Raw genomic sequence first — 20,168 nt, 5'->3', positions numbered from 1 at the left:
TCGGAAGAATACAAGTGTATAAGGAACCATAAGGAACCAAGCTACATGCTCATGCCCTGTATACCAGTAAACTAAATCTACATAGCTAATTAATCCTTTTCCCTAGTCTGACCTCTAGTGATAAATAAATAAAAAATAATAAATAAATAAATAAATACAACTACAATAAACTGCTCAAGTCCTCATGTATTAATATTCTTCTGGATAGTTCTGATTGTTATAATATGATTTCTTTCAGTTGCTGTCGAATGTTACAAATGCTTCACCAGTGGGATTTTTCTATGGCTAGTTTGTTATACAGGTTGTATAACATGTATACAACCTGTATACGTTATACAACCTGTATAACAGGTTGTAGATGGGTCCCCCACATTCTTGAAATGGTTAGGCCATCATTTTTGTTGAGATTTGGGTTGTGTTTGAGCATTTCACATGACTCTTTAAATTTTCTCTCAAACCAGGTTTTGGTGTAGTGTTAGGGACTTGGTATAACCTGTATAACAACCTAAACTAGCCATAGAAAAATCCCACTACAAGAAGACAACCTGGTGAAGTGTTTGTAACATTCAACAGCAACTGAAAGAAATCATATTATAGCAATCAGAACTATCCAGAAGAATAATACACGAGGACTTTAGCAGTTTATTGTAGTTGTATTTATTTATTTAGTTTTATTTTTTTATCACTAGAGGTCAGGCTAGGGAAAAGGATTAATTAACTACGTAGATTTAGTTTACCGGTATACAGGGCATGAGCATGTAGCTTAGTTCCTTATACACTTGTATTCTTCCAATGATGACCTCGATACGGGGGTCGAAACGTCAAGTTTTATTTTATTAGTAATTAATAAAATAGTCTGTTCAACATGTGTGTTTTTTGTGTCCCTAAATTTACAAATATGAGTGCTGATCACCATGTAACCTTAAAAGAAAAAAAAAAATTAAAATATTTTTCATGCAACCGAAACTTTTAAATAGCAATGCTGGGGTGCTTAAGGGTCAAAGCTGTATAACTGAGAGGAGACCTCCACATAGCCTTTAAAGGAATGCGGAGAACCGACCAGGGCTTCTGACCTAATGTCCAATCCTCACCTTCTCGTGGTGCACCCTGTTGGGTATCTACTTTGATACTGAACGAACGAGGATGGGCTGGCAATTTGGGATTTAGCCGACCAAATTGTATTCTTATTGGTTAAACCAAAATAAAAAATGATGGTACAACATGACAAAATTTCATGCCGGCTGGGGCGTCGCCCGGTTAAACAAGGCCCCCGTTGTTTTCGCCAGGGAACCAGGGCGAACAGCGAAAAGTCAGCTGCTGGAACAAATCTGAAAGCACAACTCAACTCAACATCACCAGAGTTAAAGATCAGTACTATCAACATAAGAGGCGTGAATGGCAAAGAAATGGAGCTAGCTGAGGAATTAGATAAGTACCAGATCGACATAATAGGGGTGACAAACAAAAAAAAAGACCAAAACTGGTGAGATCTTTCTGAGCAATAAATACAAAATGTTATATTCAGGCAATGACAATCAAGGAAAAGAAGGAGTAGCCATAGTATTCAACACAAAATACGAGGCTAATCTTCTTGAATGGCAGTCAGTCTCAAGTAGAGTAATGTGGGCAAATATGAGAATGGGGAACTGGACAATGAGACTTATTTGTGCCTATGGTCCCACAGAAGGTTCTACTAAGGTAGAAGTGGAGGAATTTTTTGAGGCTTTAGAAAAAGCAACTGACACAATGAAAAAGGAAAAGTTGGTCTTTGTTGGGGATCTAAATAGCAGAGTAGGAAATGATTGTGAGACATACAAAAATATTTTGGGAAAATTTGGAGAAAAGAGCAAAGCTAATAATAATGGCAAATATCTGTTGGATTTCTGCTCAGGACATGGACTGGTTATTACTAACACCATGTTCCAACATAAAAATGTGCACAAATTCACATGGAGAGAAGAGGCTAGGAATAAGAAAAGTCTCATTGACTATGTTATTGTTGATAGTGATGTTTTCTCCCTGGTGCAGGACACCAGAGTGTACAGAGGATTTGAAATTGGAAGTGATCACTATTTAGTCTTGAGCAGGATAAAATTGAATTTCATATTGAAAAGAATAACATGTAAGAAAGTTTTAAAGCGAATAAAAGTTGAGCAGCTCTCAGATGTGAACTGTAGACTAAAATACAGAAATATTATTGAAAAGAAAATGAAAGAGCTTGAGAACAGGAATCAAACCTTGGAGATTCAGTGGCAAACTCTGAAGGAAACATTGATTGATTCTGCCAGAGAGGCATGTGGTGAGGTTGTATGCAAGGATAAAAAAATCAGAACTCCCTGGTGGACACAGGAAGTTAGAGGCAGTGAAGGAAAAGAAGAAAGCATATCAAAAGTTCCTGGCAAATAAGTCAGCTTTTACTCTTACAGAATACAGAAACAAATGTAAGAAAGCTAAACAGTGTGTAAAACTAGCTAAACAAAAGTCATGGGAGGACTTTGGCAAGAATATAGAAAATAAATATCAAGAAGGTGGCAAAATATTCTGGAGGTTGTTGAAGAAGCTTAGGAATGGAGGAAAGAGTGCTGTAAAAGGAGTTAGAGATGATAAAGGTGACATGAAAATGGGAGAAAAAGATATCCTTGAAGTATGGAGTAATTACTTTGAAAAACTGCTAAATGAAACAAGCAGTGATGACAGCACAGTGATAAAAAACACTGACCAGGCATGCAGTCAGGAATACATATCCATACTTGAAGCAGAAAAAGCCATCAAAGGCTTGAAATGTGGAAAGGCAGCAGGAGTAGATGATATTCGACCAGAAATGCTGAAGTATGGTGGTATAAGAGTCTTACAGTGGCTGCACTGCATAGTTCAGAAAGCCTGGACAGAGGGACGAATTCCCAATGATTGGAGTAGAGCTCTCATAGTACCCATATATAAAAAGGGAAATAAAACTGAATGTGAGAATTACAGAGGTATTTCCCTACTGAGTGTTCCTGGCAAGATCTATGCAAGTATACTTGAGAAACGGTTGAGAAGAATTGTGGAAGAAAAGCTTGGTGAAGAACAAGCTGGATTCAGGCCAAATAGAGGCTGTCAGGATCAGATCTTCACTTTACTGCAAATAGTCGAGAAAGCATGGGAATATAACAAAGATCTGTATTTAAGTTTTGTCGATTTGGAAAAGGCATATGACAAGGTGCCAAGAGAGAAGCTATTCAATACGCTGCAGCTATATGGTGTCAATGGGGCATTATATCAAGCAATACTTAGTCTTTATTTGAGTTGTGAGTCAGCAGTTAGAATTGAAGGAAGTACAGGAAGATGGTTTAATGTTAAATCTGGTGTGAGACAAGGATGTACATTATCCCCTCTGTTATTCATTATCTATATGGATCACATTATGAAGGAATGTGGTATTAAACCTGATATCAAAATTGGAGATGTTAATGTCAGCTCTTTGCTTTATGCAGATGATGTTATACTTCTAAATAAATCCACTACAAGTCTGCAAGATTCTCTGACTAAATTGAATAGCTGTTGTAATAGATATGGTATGAAGGTCAGCAATAAAAAGACAAAGACAATGAAAATAGGCAGAATCATTGAAAATGTCAACTGTGTTGTGAATGGAGAACCTGTGGAACAAGTAAAACATTTCAGCTACTTAGGCACAATTTTTACTGAAGATGGTAAACTAAATATAGAAATAGACAACAGAATCAGCAAAGCTGGTATGGCGGGAAGTCAATTGAATAAATTCATATGGAATAAGAAAGAAATTAGTCGGAACACTAAATTAGCTGTATACAAGACAGTGTTCAAACCAATTTTAACTTATGGATCTGAGAGCTGGGTCAGAACTAAAACACTTGACCAAAGACTAGAGACCGCAGATATGAGAGTCCTGAGAAAGATTAGCGGCGTGAACAGATGGCATCAGTGGCAATATCATATTAAAAATGAGGATATTAGGAAAGAACTTGACATTGTCAGCATCCAGGAATTCATTAGCAGAGCTAATCTCAGATGGTATGGTCACTTAAATAGAATGGGAGAGGAAAGATTAGCAAAACAAGTGTTCTCTGCCAGGAACGCAGGAAAACGACCCAGAGGAAGACCAAGATATAGGTGGATTGATACGGTACAAAGTGCCTTAGACGATAGAAATATAAGATCTGATAATGTTGGAGTTTTGACAAGTAACAGACTGATTTGGAGGAAAATTGTAGATAGGAAGTTAGTAATGATGTAAATTTTTCATGTAGTACTGTCATATCCTGTACACCCCTTGAGGGTACATGGCAGGAATTTGATGATGATGATGATGCTTGGAGACTGGCCCTTGTGAAGAAAGAAGCAGGAAGATTTGCAGAAGAGTCATATGAAAAAAAGAAACAGAATGCCTGCCAGAATAATAGATTTATATTTTGAATATGTTTTATTGTCTTTCAGCTTCATAGTTTTCCTTTAACTAGGCCCTGAGACATACCCTAATTCTTTTATAAAAAAATCAAGGGTAAAAAAAGAAATTTGAAGAACGAATTATACTTTTTTCCATAGGTTATTATTTTCGATTAATGTGCCTGTTTTAAAGAACGCATTAGGTACACTAATCGAGGGATTGCTGTATTATGTTTATATCATTCTCTAATGTTTTTCCATCAGCTGCCTCTCTTATTCATGTCAATCACATTTGTTCCAACATATAATAGGCCTCTGTGGTATCCTGTTAAATGTTTTTGCAAAGTCTAGGAATAACAATAGTCATTTCCCTTATCCAGCTGAACTGTCCCTGTATTGTAGAAAGTGAACAAATTACTAAGACCAGACCTCCCTTCACAAAGTTATGTTGTCAGTCACAGAGTATTATATTCTTATGCACCTGTTCTGAATTTCCAGTATCGTAATCAACACTCCTGAAATATTAATATTAAGTGTTCTATAATTTTCTACCTCTGTCTTGAAGCTTTTATGTAACAGGAGACTGTCTTGCTCTCTTTCCATTCCTTTGGGACTGCTGGTGCTAAGACTTAAACAGCCAAGTTTAGGATGATATACTCTTGCAAAGTGATCACTCAGTAATTCAACTATTTTTTCTGGAGAATATTCATTCTACAAAACAAACCCAACCAGCTGGAGAACACATGCAGTTATCAGAAAGGATCTAAATTGACTTGTCATATCTTAAACAACACAGCACCTTCATATTGTAAACTCTCCTAAACTAAATAAATAAATTTCATTCTTAAATATTCTGGTAAATTGTTATTCTTAAGTATTATAGCTGAATATCTTTTATATTATTTTAGGATGCAGATGTAGCAAAATTACTCAGTTGTGGTTCCTTTGGTAACTTAGAGTGTCTGTCATTGGCATTCACTCAAGTGACCAGTGCCTGTGCAGAGCAGCTCATTAAGCTGCCATCTTTACGCTACCTCAATCTCTGGTCCACACAGGTAACTTTAAGTTTTATTACATAAAATATACTTTGAGCAAAAGTGTGAAAGGAAACAATTTGCAGCCTTTTCTTGCAGTGTATTTTTCAATGATTCCAATTTCATGACTGTGTGTTTGAGAGAGAGATTCTCTCTCTCCAATTCTGGTGTGAAGTTTGCCATATAAAGCAAGAGATTTTTGCTTTATATGGCATTGTATCTATCATTGTAGTTATACTTAGTATAAGAATGATTTGCTGTCTAGTGAATACCTTAGTGAGCATTTATGTTCTGTTTGCTCTAGCTGAGTCCCTTTAAGTTACTCCATTCAGTATTATAGCAAACTTTTAGGAATCGAAGGAATAATCTGTTACAGTGAGTGAAAAGTACCTGTAGCACTTTCGATCCACTGTAACTTTACTTTTGCATTGTTTACTTTTTTTTAACAAACTGTTTTAAAAGGACCTTAGCTGGAATTTCTTAATTCTTCTGTTCTGTTTGGTATGTTTACTATCATGAATGACTATAACAAGTCCACACATATAGACATAAAAATTTCTTTAATTTTACTCATCTCATCATCAAATTCCTGCCATGTACCCTCAAGGGGGTGTAAAGGATATGATAGTACTACATGAAAAATTTACATCATTACTAACTACCTATCTACAATTTTTCTCCAAATCAGTATGTTACCTGTCAAGACTCCAACATTATCAATTCGTATATGTCTATCTTCTAAGGCACTTTTTACCGTATCAATCCACCAATATCTTGATCTTCCTCTGGGTCGTTTTCCTACCAATCTGGCAGAGAACACTTGTTTTGCTAATCTTTCCTCCTCATTCTTTTAAGTGACCATACCACCCTGAGATTGGCTCTACTAATGCATTCCTGGATATATGATCTATTGTCAAGTTCTTATCTAATATCCTAGTTTTAAATATGATATTGCCATTGATGCCATCTATTTATGCCCCTAATCTTTCTCAGGACTCTCATATCTGTGGTCTCTAGTCTTTGGTCAAGTGTTTTACTTCTGACCCAGCTCTCAGATCCATAAGTTAAAATTGGTTTGAACATTGTCTTATATACAGCTAATTTAGAGTTTTCACTAATTTCTCTCTTATTCCATATAAATTTATTCAGTTGACTTCCTACCATACAAGCTTTGTTGATTCTCTTGTCTATTTCCATATTTAATTTACCATCTTGACTAAAAATCTTGCCTAAGTGGCTGAAATGTTTACTTGCTCTATAGGTTCTCCATTCACAATGCAGTTGACATTTTCAATGCTTCTGCCTATTTTCATTGTCTTGTTATTGCTGACCTTCATACCATATCTATTACAACAGTTATTCAATTTAGTCAAGGATTTACAAATAATGGGAATCTCTTTGAACATTAGTAGAAGCGCTAGTGAGAATACAGAGGCTTAATAAGTACATGTCCTGAGAAAACAGTGCATTCATTTCTCATTGAGATAAATGATGAAATGCTAATGTTCACAAACTTCAGGATTTTGGCTTAAAAGGTAATAACAGCAAATTTGTATGAGATATTATCCCACTTTGATTATGACCCTGTAATGCTGTGGTGCTTATGCAGTGTATATCAGACTTCTGAGTTTCATTACCAAAAATATCTTCTGTTATTAAAGTAAAATTCCAAACTTGTCAAACTGGGTTTGCATTTGAATAATTTATTACTATGCCAAAGTTTGCCATGCTGCTTCCAAAAATGAAGTACAAATTTTTTGTATTTTATTATTATTAACATCTGATCTTCATGGTTCCTTTGGTAACTTAGACTGTCTGTCATTGGCATTCACTCAGGTGACCAGTTCCTGTGCAGAGCAGCTCATTAAGCTGCTGTCTGGGAGGCACACTATCACACAAAATTCATCCACTTTGTGTGTTTGTCCACACAAAGTCCTTAAACTGATCCAATGTGTCTACATTCACAACACACACACACTCAGGCAATAGATTCCACTCACCATGTAAAGAACCTGCTGCTCACATCCTCCTTATACAGTCTCCACGGATGGCCTCTTGTTTTATCCCCCTCTCCCATGTCAACCTGATAACCCCTGACTAACTTATATGTCTCAATCATACCCCACATTCTAAAGACCACTGATCTTTGTGAATCTTCTCTGGATCCTAACATATCCTTGTCACCGTGAAAACCTGGTGTGATTGCTATTATCTGATGTCTTCACCACTTGTGCAATGTGGGCCCCCTGAATTTCAGGTCCTTGTCCACCATCACTCCCAGATCTCTCATCTACCTCCTTAAAAGTTTTGTCATACTTAACTGCTGATTCATGCAATCTATCCAAGTCATCCAGTAAGGCTATAACATCTGTATTGCTTTTTCCAATTTTGCATAATCTGCAAACAGCTGCAATATCACCAGTTAAATCCATCCCAATGCCATTGCCACTATTTTCCCTGAATAAGTGAAACATGGTTGAATCTTCATTCAACCGTGTTTCACTTATTCCAACGATTTTGGAGTAAAAAAACTAACTGAAACCATTTCATCTCTTATTTCTAATACTTTTGCCATTTGTAAATAAACACAGCAGTTCACTTTTAGGTCTATAACCAGTCTTACCCAAACCACTTGTTGCTTGTGATTTCCCCACACCTGCCCTTGCCCAATTACCTTTATCACCACCTACCACATATAATCTGCTGTCTCAACTTCCCCTCTCACATCCCAATCAATCTATTCCATTTCTATGCTGATCATCCCCACATACATACATATATATATATATATATATATATATATATATATATATATATATATTCACTTCTACTTCCACCATCCACTCTTCTTATGCCATGTCTCTCTTACATAAGGATTTTTCACCGACTCCATACAAAGTATGCATTTTTGACAGTCAATGTATATGTTTTGTCACCTATTTTTAACTACAAAACTACCACAGATATAGAAAAATATATCTGGACTATTTACACCACTAGCATTTAGGACACAGTATCTTGTTTATGTTTCAACAACTTATATACTCATTTCATCTATAATTTTATTTCTTAAGCAAAGAAAATTCTATCTGAATACTCTCAAAATGCAAGAAAAAAAATTGATGTTATTTGAATATATAAAATAAGAGTTTAATAAAAAAAATAAGCAATTAAAACCCAACAAGTTTCATAAGTCATACGACTTACATCATCAGGGGTATTGGTACCTAAAAGTTTTACACAATAAAAGCCTATTAACAATTAATTACACATATTAGATGTTTTTAATAATTTCACAACTGTAACATATATATAACTGATAAACCAGAATACAAATGGCAAATTCGTTACTGTATGCACGTTGGACCATTGCTAGTTGTTATCACGTTCTGTAGCATCATGCATGTTATATCTTAGGTGTCTGTGGCAGTTAAATTTTTGATGAAAGCAGACCATACTTGATGTAAAATTAAGCCTTGATTTTTATTGCATTGAGTAGGGATCCTAAGCATTTGTGAGGCTTCTTTAAATTTTCTTGTAAAACAGTTACAACCAATATATGACATTTTTGTTTGTTACCAAAATACTTGATGGCCAATAGTCATTGTGTGCAATGCTCTTATTTTTTCGATGTCTTTTACATGTTCAAACATGCGGATCTCTTTCTCTCTCTCTCTCTCGGCCTTCCTGTCTGGCCTACATAACAAATGCCACAAGATCAATGAATCTCATAGACACCTGGTTTTTTCATGGGGTGATGTGGATGTCAGAATCTTGATATTTGTTTGTAAAGGTAAAAAAGGCACTTTTATGTTGTACTCACGGAGCAATGCAGCCACTTTGTCTGTGACATTCTTTATGTAAGAAAATGTGATTACATTCTTGAAATCTTGTTTAAGTAAGAGAGTTGCAGGAGATGTATTAAGAATTTTTTTAATTGTCTTGGGTTCAAAACTATTAAGTACAAGGTTCTGTCTGAGGTAGTGCAGTTCTTCATTCATTTTAATCGAAGTGCTTGATGTCTTGTAAAGTTTTAATTATATCTATCTTTCGCAATGGATGGTGGTGTGAAGTGGTATTTAAAAATATTCCCATTGTGGTAGGTTTTCTGTATACGGAAAAGGATAACCTTTTTCCTCGTTTACTTCAGCAAGGATATCAAGGAATGGTAATTTATTAAGTTGTTCTAGTTCAAGAGTGAATTTTATATTGGGATACAAGTTGTTCAGATAATCTTTTGAAAGCAATCAGCTCATCCACCATTCCTGACCAAATGACAAAAATATCATCGATGCAATGTAACCAAATTTTTGGTTTCTTCTGATAATTTTTTTAATGCATTAGTTTTGAAATTTTCCATATACAGGTTGGCTAAGACTGGAGAAAGAGAGGAATCCATGTCTTGAAATATGAAAAAAGTGTTTTCCATGCAGTGTTTGAATAGTCCTACATTTAATGGTTTTGAACCCAAGATGATTAGAAAAATTCTTAATACATCAACTCCCTTAAACGAGATTTCAAGAATGCAATCACACTGCTTTACGTTAAGAATGTCACAGACAGACTGGCTGCGTTGCTCTGCGAGTACAATGTAAAAGTGGAGCACAACCTTGACAAAAAAAAAAAAAAATCAAGATTCCTACATCTACCAAAACCTCCACATCACCCCATAAAAAAAATTAGGTGTCCATGAGATTCATTGCTCTCATGGCATTTGATATGTAGGCCAGATAGGAAGGTAGGGAAAGATTCACATGTCTGAACACGTAAAAGACATCAAAAAAAGAAGAGAGCATAAATCAGGCCTGGCATTCCACACAACTACTACTGGCCATCAAGTACTTTGGCAACAAAACAAAAGGTCATATATTGACTGTAACTATTTTAAAGAAGCCTCACAAATGCTTAGGATCTCTACACAATGCAATAAAAATCAAGGCTTAATTTTACATCAAGTATGGTCTACTTTCATCAAAAATTTAACTGCCACAGACCTATGATATAACATGAATGATGCTACAGAACGTGATAACAGCTAGCAATGTTCCAACGTGCATACAGTAACAAATTTGCTAATTGTTTGTATTCTGGTTTATCAATTATATGTTACAGTTGTGAAGTTATCAAAAACATCTAATATGTGTAATTAATTGTTAACAGGCTTTTGTTGTGTAAAATGTTTAGTTGCCAGTATCCTGATGATGTAAGTCATATGACTTAAAAAACTTGTCCGTTTTTAATTGCTTTTTATTAAATTCTAATTATATAATAATGTGGTCCCAATACTAAAACGTTCCTGCAGAAACTCGCATTGGCAGTATAATATTTTGTCAAGAATTTGTATGTGATAAGGAAAATGTTATTTTCATGCTTAGCATACATGGATTAGTTAATGACATCCGCCATCTTCTCCTTATGTGCTACCAGCAAATAAGAAGATGGCACAATCTAATTTAGACCTAAATAATGTTTTGATAGGGAAGTTAATCCTTCTGCATTGTATGTGTGTAGCCAGCTGTCTGTGCAGGAGTTCCAAAAGAGGCCATTTAGCACTAGCTAAATGGCCTCACCTATTCCCTTTGAGGACAAGTCATTATTAACAGATATGTATAACCAAAGGGTATAATGCCAATATGACATTGTACAATATGTTAATTACAGTTAAAAACTGTAACAAGTAAATACGTTACCAGTCAGAGATACCTGGGTTTTTGCTCAGGAGCAGAGAATCCACTATATGAATTTTAGTCTTTTTTGGAAACTGTTTATTTGTAATAAAAATTATCTCAAATCTCTTAAACTGTATGATCTTCATGTATATTAATTTTTTTTGTTAAATGTGAAACCAACCATGAAAGGTTTGTGTAAACCCATAGTACAGTCATAATGTGGATGTCTGCACGGTTAGCCTAGTGGCTGTGCGCTTCGCAACCACATGCCTGAGGAATGAGTGTCCTAGGTTGATTCCTGTCGACAATGTGAGGAGCTTAAGGATCTTCCTCAGCTATAATAAATTTAGTTTAATCCTTTATCCAAGTGTGAGCAAACAAAGTTTGCGACTGAAAGTATCTTCAGGACTGGGGTAAGGTAGTATAACACTGGGCAACTCGTTGCAAAGGTGGAGCAAGCTTATATCACTCCTATCTCAGTATCTCCCATAATGCCAAACCCATCTCCTTGTGGATATGTATAATGTTATGCATTAAGGGAAGGGCCACTACCCAGACTAGTTTCGACCTTTATTGAGGTCTCTTCAGTGGGAGCCAGGCCCAGATATGGAGATACCAGGCATAAGCAATAGCAAGGCCATCTCTACCTATAGGAGTTGCCAAAAGGTGTGCCACCTTTTTTATTAAATTACTCTGGATTTAGAGAAAGATGTTGAAAGTTTATTTTTCACTTGGTTAGACTATAATAAATTTAGTTTAATCGCAACCATATGCCTGAGGAATGAGTGTCCTAGGTTGATTCCCGTAAGCTTGCTCCACCTTTGCAAGGAGTTGCCCAGTGTTGTTACTACCATACCCCAGTCCTGAAGATACTTTCAGGTGCAAACTTTGTTTGCTCACAATTGGATAAAGGATTAAACTAAATTTATTATAGTCTAACCAAGTGAAAAATAAACTTTCAAGATCTTCCTCAGCCATAGCCAAGTTAGCCGGTCTTGGGCGTGGACAGCAGGGTTCCCCCCCCCATGAAAACCCCCAGTTTATCTGGGGTTTTTCATCCCGCAAACTGGCCCAGTGAACACACACGGATACAGTCAGGAATACTTAAGACAATCCCTCCAGCCATAGGTCTGAATTGTCAGCTATGCCTATCCCAAGCTCGGATAAAATGGGGGGGGGGAGATTGAGGTGATGCCATACCTCCCCGTAAAAGGGGCTCACGGCCGTTGAATCACCATATGAATGAATAATACAGATGGGCTAAGGATTTTATTATTTTTTTAACATTAATTAAGTCCAGGAATCCTCCTGTAGCAACCAAATAAACTTTTTCAAGCTACTTCAGGTTTCCAGTAAATAGGGAAGTGGTCTCATGCTGGGTGATGAAATTCATCTTCTGCCTAAACTCACAGACATCCATGCTCAATGCAAAACTGCACCCTATTGATTGGAGAGCAGAAACATTCAACCAACCAACAAGCATACGGAAAAAGGCCTACCATACAGATAATGGTAGATTATACAATAAATCTATGAAAAGAACGTGTCAGTGTGTTCTTTGTCTCTTCTTTCTCTTCCTAGCTATCAGAACACATGCAACTTACAGACAATAAATACTGTTGGTGGTGACCAGTAGATGGCATTGATAGTAGTTATGTACAGTAGGGGAGACAGTGAGATGTGTGTGTGTGTGTGGCAGTGTCATCCCACAACAAGTCCTCAGACTCCTTGGAGGTGTCACATAATAATAACTAGGAATTATTTTTTTGCAGTCTGAATGTTTCACATGTTGGTTTTTGTTTTTACAACAGTTATAAAATGAAATTATTAATTCTGGAGTTCAGTGGAAACTAGATGCTGAAATTTCCTCACATACATTTGACATTATATATAAGTCCCACCTTCATATTCCTTCACTTGGGACTGTATATGTGTAATATAAGTTAATACAAGGCTGGGATTTTATACAATAGTGTAGTACCGTCATACTTTTTTTTAAATAATAAAAGTATTTCTAATAATTAAGTAATAACTCCCTTTTATTTTGTGATAATTGTTAATTTATTTTAATTACAAAATGTAAATATGATGCAATATTTCAGAGATATTTAAAGAATTGCTCTTTCCTGGGAGTCTGTCAGTTTTTCTGTACTGACAGACTATGTTTTTTCCACTTAAAAAACATGGAATATGATGTGACTGCTATATAAATGAAAGGAGAAAGATTTATTATCAAAAAATTCATTATTACGGTACTCATTTCTCTAGTCATATCTTTCTTTCTTAAATACTAATATCTCTTTCCTCCCTTTGAAAGATTTCACTATTATTATCATACTGTATTATCCTTGATATATATAGTAGTATATTTAATATAATGGTCTGATATCTATGTCAGAAGGAAATGTGTTATGAATAACATTTAATAGGCAAATTTTTAACTGCCTTATTGTAAATAGCTATCTTTTCATTTTATAGTTTGGAGATGTAGGACTCCAATTGATCTCTGAGCATCTACATAAGCTTCAGGTGCTGAATTTGTGTGAGACACCAGTGACAGATAAAGGATTGGTGTCTTTAGCTGGTAAGATTTATGTTAATAATTAAATTTTTACCTTTAAGCTTGATATCTTCAAAGACTTAAGAAGCTGGTGAATAGCACATATATCTTCTCCAAACACTCGTTTTTAAGTTCCTTATTGAGAATGTGACTTGCTAGTTGAAGCAACTGTTGCAGGGATAGTCATCCTGGTCAGCAGACTATGATCAAAATGTTATTTTTGCATGCTACACCATGAAGACCAATGAATAACCAAATGGTGATATACATTTTTCATAATTTATAGTATGAAAAATTGAAGTCACTTTCAGTTCATACCTACATTTTCTCCAGTCAACAAATGATCCAGTTTCTTGCCAACTACTAATGATACTCTTTATCTCTCATGCTGTTTACAAGTCCCACACGAGTAGGGATCCCATTTTTTGAAAACAAAAAACCGGGACACGATAAATTTTGTAGAATTAAGGGTTAAGAGAAATTTTATTCGTTAACATTATGTATTTTAAAATAAAAAAATTAAATATTTATTTGAATTTGAATTATTAATGTAGATAACAAATGTTTATACATATGTCAAATAAATAGAATCCTAATAACAACACTTAAATCAAACATTAATAAGTATATGAAATATAAACACATAGACGAAAATGAAAGGAAAAAGATCCTTCAATTTTTCATTGAAATTACACTTTCTTTTGGGCATTTTGTAATAAACAGTATAACTTTATGTATTTAAAAAATACAATATTCACAATTAATACAAGAATACGAAATGAACAGTTCAAGACTAGGTTATATCACATACCCTGTAGCGATATATAAAAACAATTTAGAGCCTGACGCGTGAAGTTTCGTTCGCATAGCGTACGATATCCGACAGTCCAAAATGTTTCTCATTGGTTGAAAGAAAATGAACTATCGTGGTGCATTAATATTCACAAACATTACGGACCGTCGGAAATCGTACGCTATACGAACTAAGCTTGAGACAAAAGATTGCTAAAAATTTACGGCCGACCAGACGAACGAAATAGATGCTGTGGTTGCGATTAGTTAAACATACAGTTGGGCGACTGTCTCCCTCATTCTGACATTCTTTTCTCCGGCTGAATGAAATGCATGGAACTAAATCGTTTTCCCAAAATTCTAACATTCTGGTAATTCACCGAACTACAAAATAAATGTCTCTGCTTTTTGTTTTGTAAACATACATTTTTAAAAGCACCCAAAAATATTACGACTTGTACTTATTCTTATTAGAAATGTTAATATTTTTATATTCTAAAAAATCCAGGACATTTAGCTTCCTGAACTAAACATATCAGAATGCCGGGACTGTCCCGGGCAAACCAGGATGCATGGGATCCCTACACATGAGTGTTATCTTATGTGAACAAACAGCATGAGAGATAAAGAGTGCTATGGTGGTTGGCATGTGACTGGAGAAAATGTAGAATTGAAAGAGACTTCAAAACTTAAAGGAACATTTGGGTAAAATATTCCATTGCAACAGCAATGATTTATGATTTATGAAAATAATTTCATAAAAATTGAGTTCACTTAACAATCCAAATGCACAAAATCGGTGGAGAAGAAACTTAGCAAACAACAAATACTATAATCTGCATAAGTCATGCAAAGCACACCATGTTGTTGACACATAATCTTGGAAGGACATATGTTTGTTTGTTTTTTTATATCACTAATGAAGGAATCGTTATTAACCTGAAATATTTGACTTTTATGATCAATAAAAGTAAATTACTCAACAAAATATAAAGTCATTATGTTTATGATCTTGATCAGCTCACTGCAAGCATTTGAATAAACTCTCTGCAGTATCAAGTCTGATACTTGGAGGTAGAAACTCTAGACATCCATTGTAAACTTCCCAACATTGAAGTGCTGGTCATAAGTCATACAGGAAGTAAATCATGGATTGGAACAAATGGTAATCAAATGGTGCCAAGTCTGAACTACATGTTGAAGAATTTCGATTACCGATCCTTTTTTTTATTGCATCCAAATTGCTGTGTGGGTGGGTGTACTTGTGGAATCGCAAATAGACACTATGCATTTGCTCTAGTTGTTGAGAATAGATTAGCAATGAAGATTTCTGGAAACAGCTCAAAGTGGACTGAACTGTTGAATTTTTACTAACTGCACAGCAGATGTTATTTTTAAACTGATCTGTTATGAAAGTAAAGTGTGGTTTCACTTCAATTGACTCACTGATTTTGTGCATTTGAATTTTTAAGTTTTGTAAACATTTTGCCCCGAAATTGGCAGACATTTTTCTAGATATCATTGCAACTAAGCTTGTTAGCTTGTTTTGGTACCAATTGATGCATTTCCACAAATTCTGCTGATCCTGCTATGTTGGTGAAGATAGTGTGCACATTATTCCCTTGGATAGATGAGGTTGGCTGATAATATCAATGTTTGTGGTGAATGACTTTGATGCTTAATGTACTGTCTTGGGATAAATTGAAAAGAGCTCTGGAATGAAATCGGTTTTCAAAAGTGTCAAAGTCATTTACCACAAACATTGATATTATCAACCAACCTCATATTCCAAGGGAATAATGTGCACACTATCTTCACCAACTTAGCACTTAGGTGTGTACTTTCTGAAATAATCAGAGTGTTCCACAAAATATTCTGATCTTTTTACTTTCCAGATGTTTTAGATTGCTTTAGCAGCCATGTGCTCAACTTTAAACTTGTAATTTCTCAAATTGGATGATTTTAGCTATTCATTCCAAACAAGGAGGGAGAGGAAAAAAAACTTTCGGTCACAACACTTATGTATGCAGTTGTTCATATAATCAAATTCTATTAGTAAACTTAAGGAAGCATGTTTTTTTTGTTTTTTTTTTTAGAGATATAAAGTTGAGTAAGTTACTGATTTTGTAGGAAATTTCTGAACAACTATTAGTTAACATCTGAATGAAAGAAGACTTACGTTGCTGCTCTTGTTTTTATTAGTTTTAAATTCTTAATCTTTCAAAATCTATAGTCCATTGATTCATGATTTTTTTTCCCCATTTTTGGCTATTGTATATGCATATTCAGTATATCTTCTCATATCTACCTTCTAAAATTAAATGACCAGGTATGTCTTAACTATTTTTAATATAATTTTTTTTTTTTTAAATTGAGATCTAATTTAGTCGTTGGCTGGAGAGCAGGATAGCTCCATCATCCAATGAGCTTTGCTGTTTTTTGTAATTATTTGAATTGGGAGTGACACGAAACAGCTTCAGGGAATTTATACATTAGTATTAAATTTCTTTAATGATATAGAAAGATTCGCACTTCTGATCTCAAAAGTGACTTAGTTAAGTTTTTAACTGGAAAGAAAATATCACTGTAGTTGAGCTATGAAACTGATACTTTAAAAAAATGTTATTTGAACAATTTGCCAATATCAATATAAATACCTTTTCTAAACTTCTTTATTTTAATAGCCATGAAAAATCTAAGGAAATTGAATCTTAATAGCACTAGTCTGTCTGCACAAACATTTGAAGGATTAAAGGTATTTAATAAAAATAAAATCTTGATTTATTAATTTTTATCTTGATAAAAACTGATCTGTTTCAGTTACATAAAAATGCTTTACTCATTTCTATTTTTTGTTTTCTTTAATCTGTTTGATACTTAAATAATCTTGTTACAGTAATGGTACCATAGACTAGGACAGAACTGTTATATGTTCATATTCAGTGTATATGCTGAATACTTTCAAATATTCTGTACTATCAGAAATATTTGGAACTTTATGTCCATATCTTATGTTGACATTCTAAACAATTCTGCTTTCATGCTACTAACATGATAATTCTGTCGAACTTTCCCTTCCATGCAACAAGATGTTCGGTATCTGAAAACAAAGTTTGTACCAAGCTGGTTTAAGAATAACAGTTATAATATTGCTGTCATGATTAGTATGGAACTGTACCGTACTGTGAATCTCACAATGTTTACAAGATAGTGGGCTTTTCCCATAAAGGGAAGTGATTGTCATTAAGACTGGTTAGCATATGGACATCAAACCTATGTATTGTTTATTCATAAATAAATCCATGCATACATTTGTGATATTCTATGCTTTTGATTGATGTCTTGTAATTATGAAAAGATAGAATTAGAAAATGTTTAGCACACAAGTCAGCTTCTGCTCCAAGAGAATAAAGAAAAAAGTAAGAAAGCAAAGAGTGTGTAAAAGTAGATAAACCAAAGTCAGGGGAAGACAAATATCAGGAAGATAGCAAAATGCTCTAGAGGCTGGCTATTGAAAAAAGCACTGTCAAAGGAATCAAAGATGATAAAAGTAATATGAAAACTGAATATCCAGATATCTGAAGCAACGAGTGACAGAAAATATTCAAGAGAAATGCAATCGGGAATACAATGATACTTGAAGTAACAAAAAAAACCTGAAATGTGGAAAGGCAGCTGGAGTAGATGATATTCACCAGAAATGTTCAAATATGGTAGTATAAAAGTTTTACAATGGTAACACTCCATAATTCAGAAGGCAATGGTCAAGAAGATTAAATTTCAGCTTTCATAATACCATCTGTATAGAGGAGTATTTTTACTCAATAAGATGTGTGTAAGTTTACTTGAGAAGAGGCCGAGAAATATTGTGAAATGAGAGAACAATTGGATTCAGTCCAAATGGAGGTTTTTTTTAGAATTATATTTTCATTTTAAGAGAAATAGTTGAAAATCAAGCAATATAACTAGGATTTGTGTTTTGTAGATCTAGATAAGGCATATGATAACTTACTAAGGGAAAAAAGCTGTTAAAAAAAAAACACTACAATTATATGAATTGATACAGTCTATATTTGACTTTCAAGTTAGTAGTTAGAGGTATGGAAAGATGGTTTGATGTTGAATCAGGTGTGAGACAAAGGGTACACATTATCTCCACTGTTCATCATCTGTATGGATCACGTTGAAGATGACAATTTCATCTCTTTACTTTATGCAGATGTTATACTCTTAAATAAATCCATTCCAAGTCGGCAAATTGATAACTACTGTAACAAATTTGGTATGAAAATCAGCAATAATAAAAACTTGAATATATTTAGTCAAAACACTAGCTGTTATGGATCTGAGAGTTGGAGTAGAAATAAAATAGTTCATTGAAGATTGAAGACCATAGATGATATTATTATTTGACACCTCCAGGGAGTCCAAGGACTCATCGAGGAGAGGGCACCTGCTCTACAACTCTGTCTCCACCAACTGACTGCAACCACACCAACACCCATGCCGGGAGAGCAGATACACTAACCACTCGACCAGCCAGGCCATGATATGATAGTGCTAAGAAAAATTAAGAGAGTGAACAGAACTAATCTTGGGTCTAATGGACAATTAAAATTTAAGAAAACAAGTGTTTTTGCCAGGATGCAGCTATAAGTGCCTTTGATGACTGAAACATAAGATTTGACTAACTTGGATTAAAACTGTAAATAAGAAGTTATTAGTAGTGTAAACTTTTTATGTAGTACAGTAAATTCAACAGACATAATTTGACAAATAAATACAGATAATGAAATAAATAATATGATGGTTAATCGGAAGCGATCAGCAGTGTTTATAAATTATGTCTTCGGATACATTCACGCATACTCATAATAGTTCGCGCGCGCGTGCATGTGCTTTGGGTTCAGTAGCATTGTTAGTGCAAAGCATGTGGTGTTTAGGCTGTTGCAGGAGTAATTTTTAGTTAAACTGTTATTAATATCAGTTAACATTTTTGGGGTTAAAAGAAAACAAGTAAACTTGACAATAGCACAGAAACTCGATGCTTTTTTCAAGCCCAATCCTTAGTAAAATGGTATTTACATAAAAAAATGTTAATACCGTACCACTGAAAGTGTTTTATTTTCAATACTATTCCTAAGATTCACGATTTAATGAACTTTCAATTTTACAGACAATCCTTATCCCCTAATAGTCCATTAAATCAAGAGTTTACTGTACTATCGTAATATCCTATAACCTTCCCTCCTCAAGGGTACATATCAGAGATTGATGATGAAATTAGGTGGAGGGGGGGGGGTACTGTAGTAGGTAGGTAGGTAGGTAGGTGTAATCAAGGCTCTTAACAGCTTCTTGCCGTGCAAATGAATATGGTATTCAAGGGAAGTCCTTGATTTTATGCCATCTGAGTATGAACATTGTCATCTTTTATTCACTTTTTGAAAATAAAATGGCTAATTATAGTAATAAAAACAGCATGGAAGGACTTAGGTAAGAGTTAGTGAAATGAAGCAAGATGGAGAAAGTGTCAAAAATGATTATACGGCATTGGAGATGTGGTGAAGAATAGGATGAATATTATCCAGGCACTGTGAGATAAATGACTTGGCAGATGGGGGGAAAAAATGGGCACAAAAATGAGAAGGATTTGAATAAAAATAGAGGTACAAGGACATGGGAGTAGAAGAAAAGAAATTTACAATAATA

The 20,168-nt window shown here is 34.6% G+C and overlaps 1 protein-coding gene across 1 annotated transcript in view; it reads left to right on the top strand.

Moving 5' to 3' along the window:
- LOC150103169 (C-Maf-inducing protein-like) overlaps window positions 1-20,168 on the top strand; it is a 333,561-nt gene that overhangs the window by 297,783 nt on the left and 15,610 nt on the right. Inside the window, exons 16-18 of the mRNA XM_090397523.1 lie at window positions 5,313-5,459; window positions 13,586-13,691; window positions 17,144-17,214. Coding sequence (XP_090253649.1) covers window positions 5,313-5,459; window positions 13,586-13,691; window positions 17,144-17,214 — 324 coding nt within the window. The remainder of the gene's footprint in view (window positions 1-5,312; window positions 5,460-13,585; window positions 13,692-17,143; window positions 17,215-20,168) is intronic.

The sequence above is a fragment of the Typopeltis vanoorti genome, chromosome 9, assembly GCF_054136105.1.
Source record: "Typopeltis vanoorti isolate ZY-2024b chromosome 9, IOZ_Tvanoo_1.0, whole genome shotgun sequence".
Lineage (NCBI taxonomy): Eukaryota > Metazoa > Arthropoda > Arachnida > Uropygi > Thelyphonidae > Typopeltis > Typopeltis vanoorti.
The sequence above is the reverse complement of the archived record's forward strand: the minus strand, read 5'-3'. Positions and strand labels throughout refer to the sequence as shown.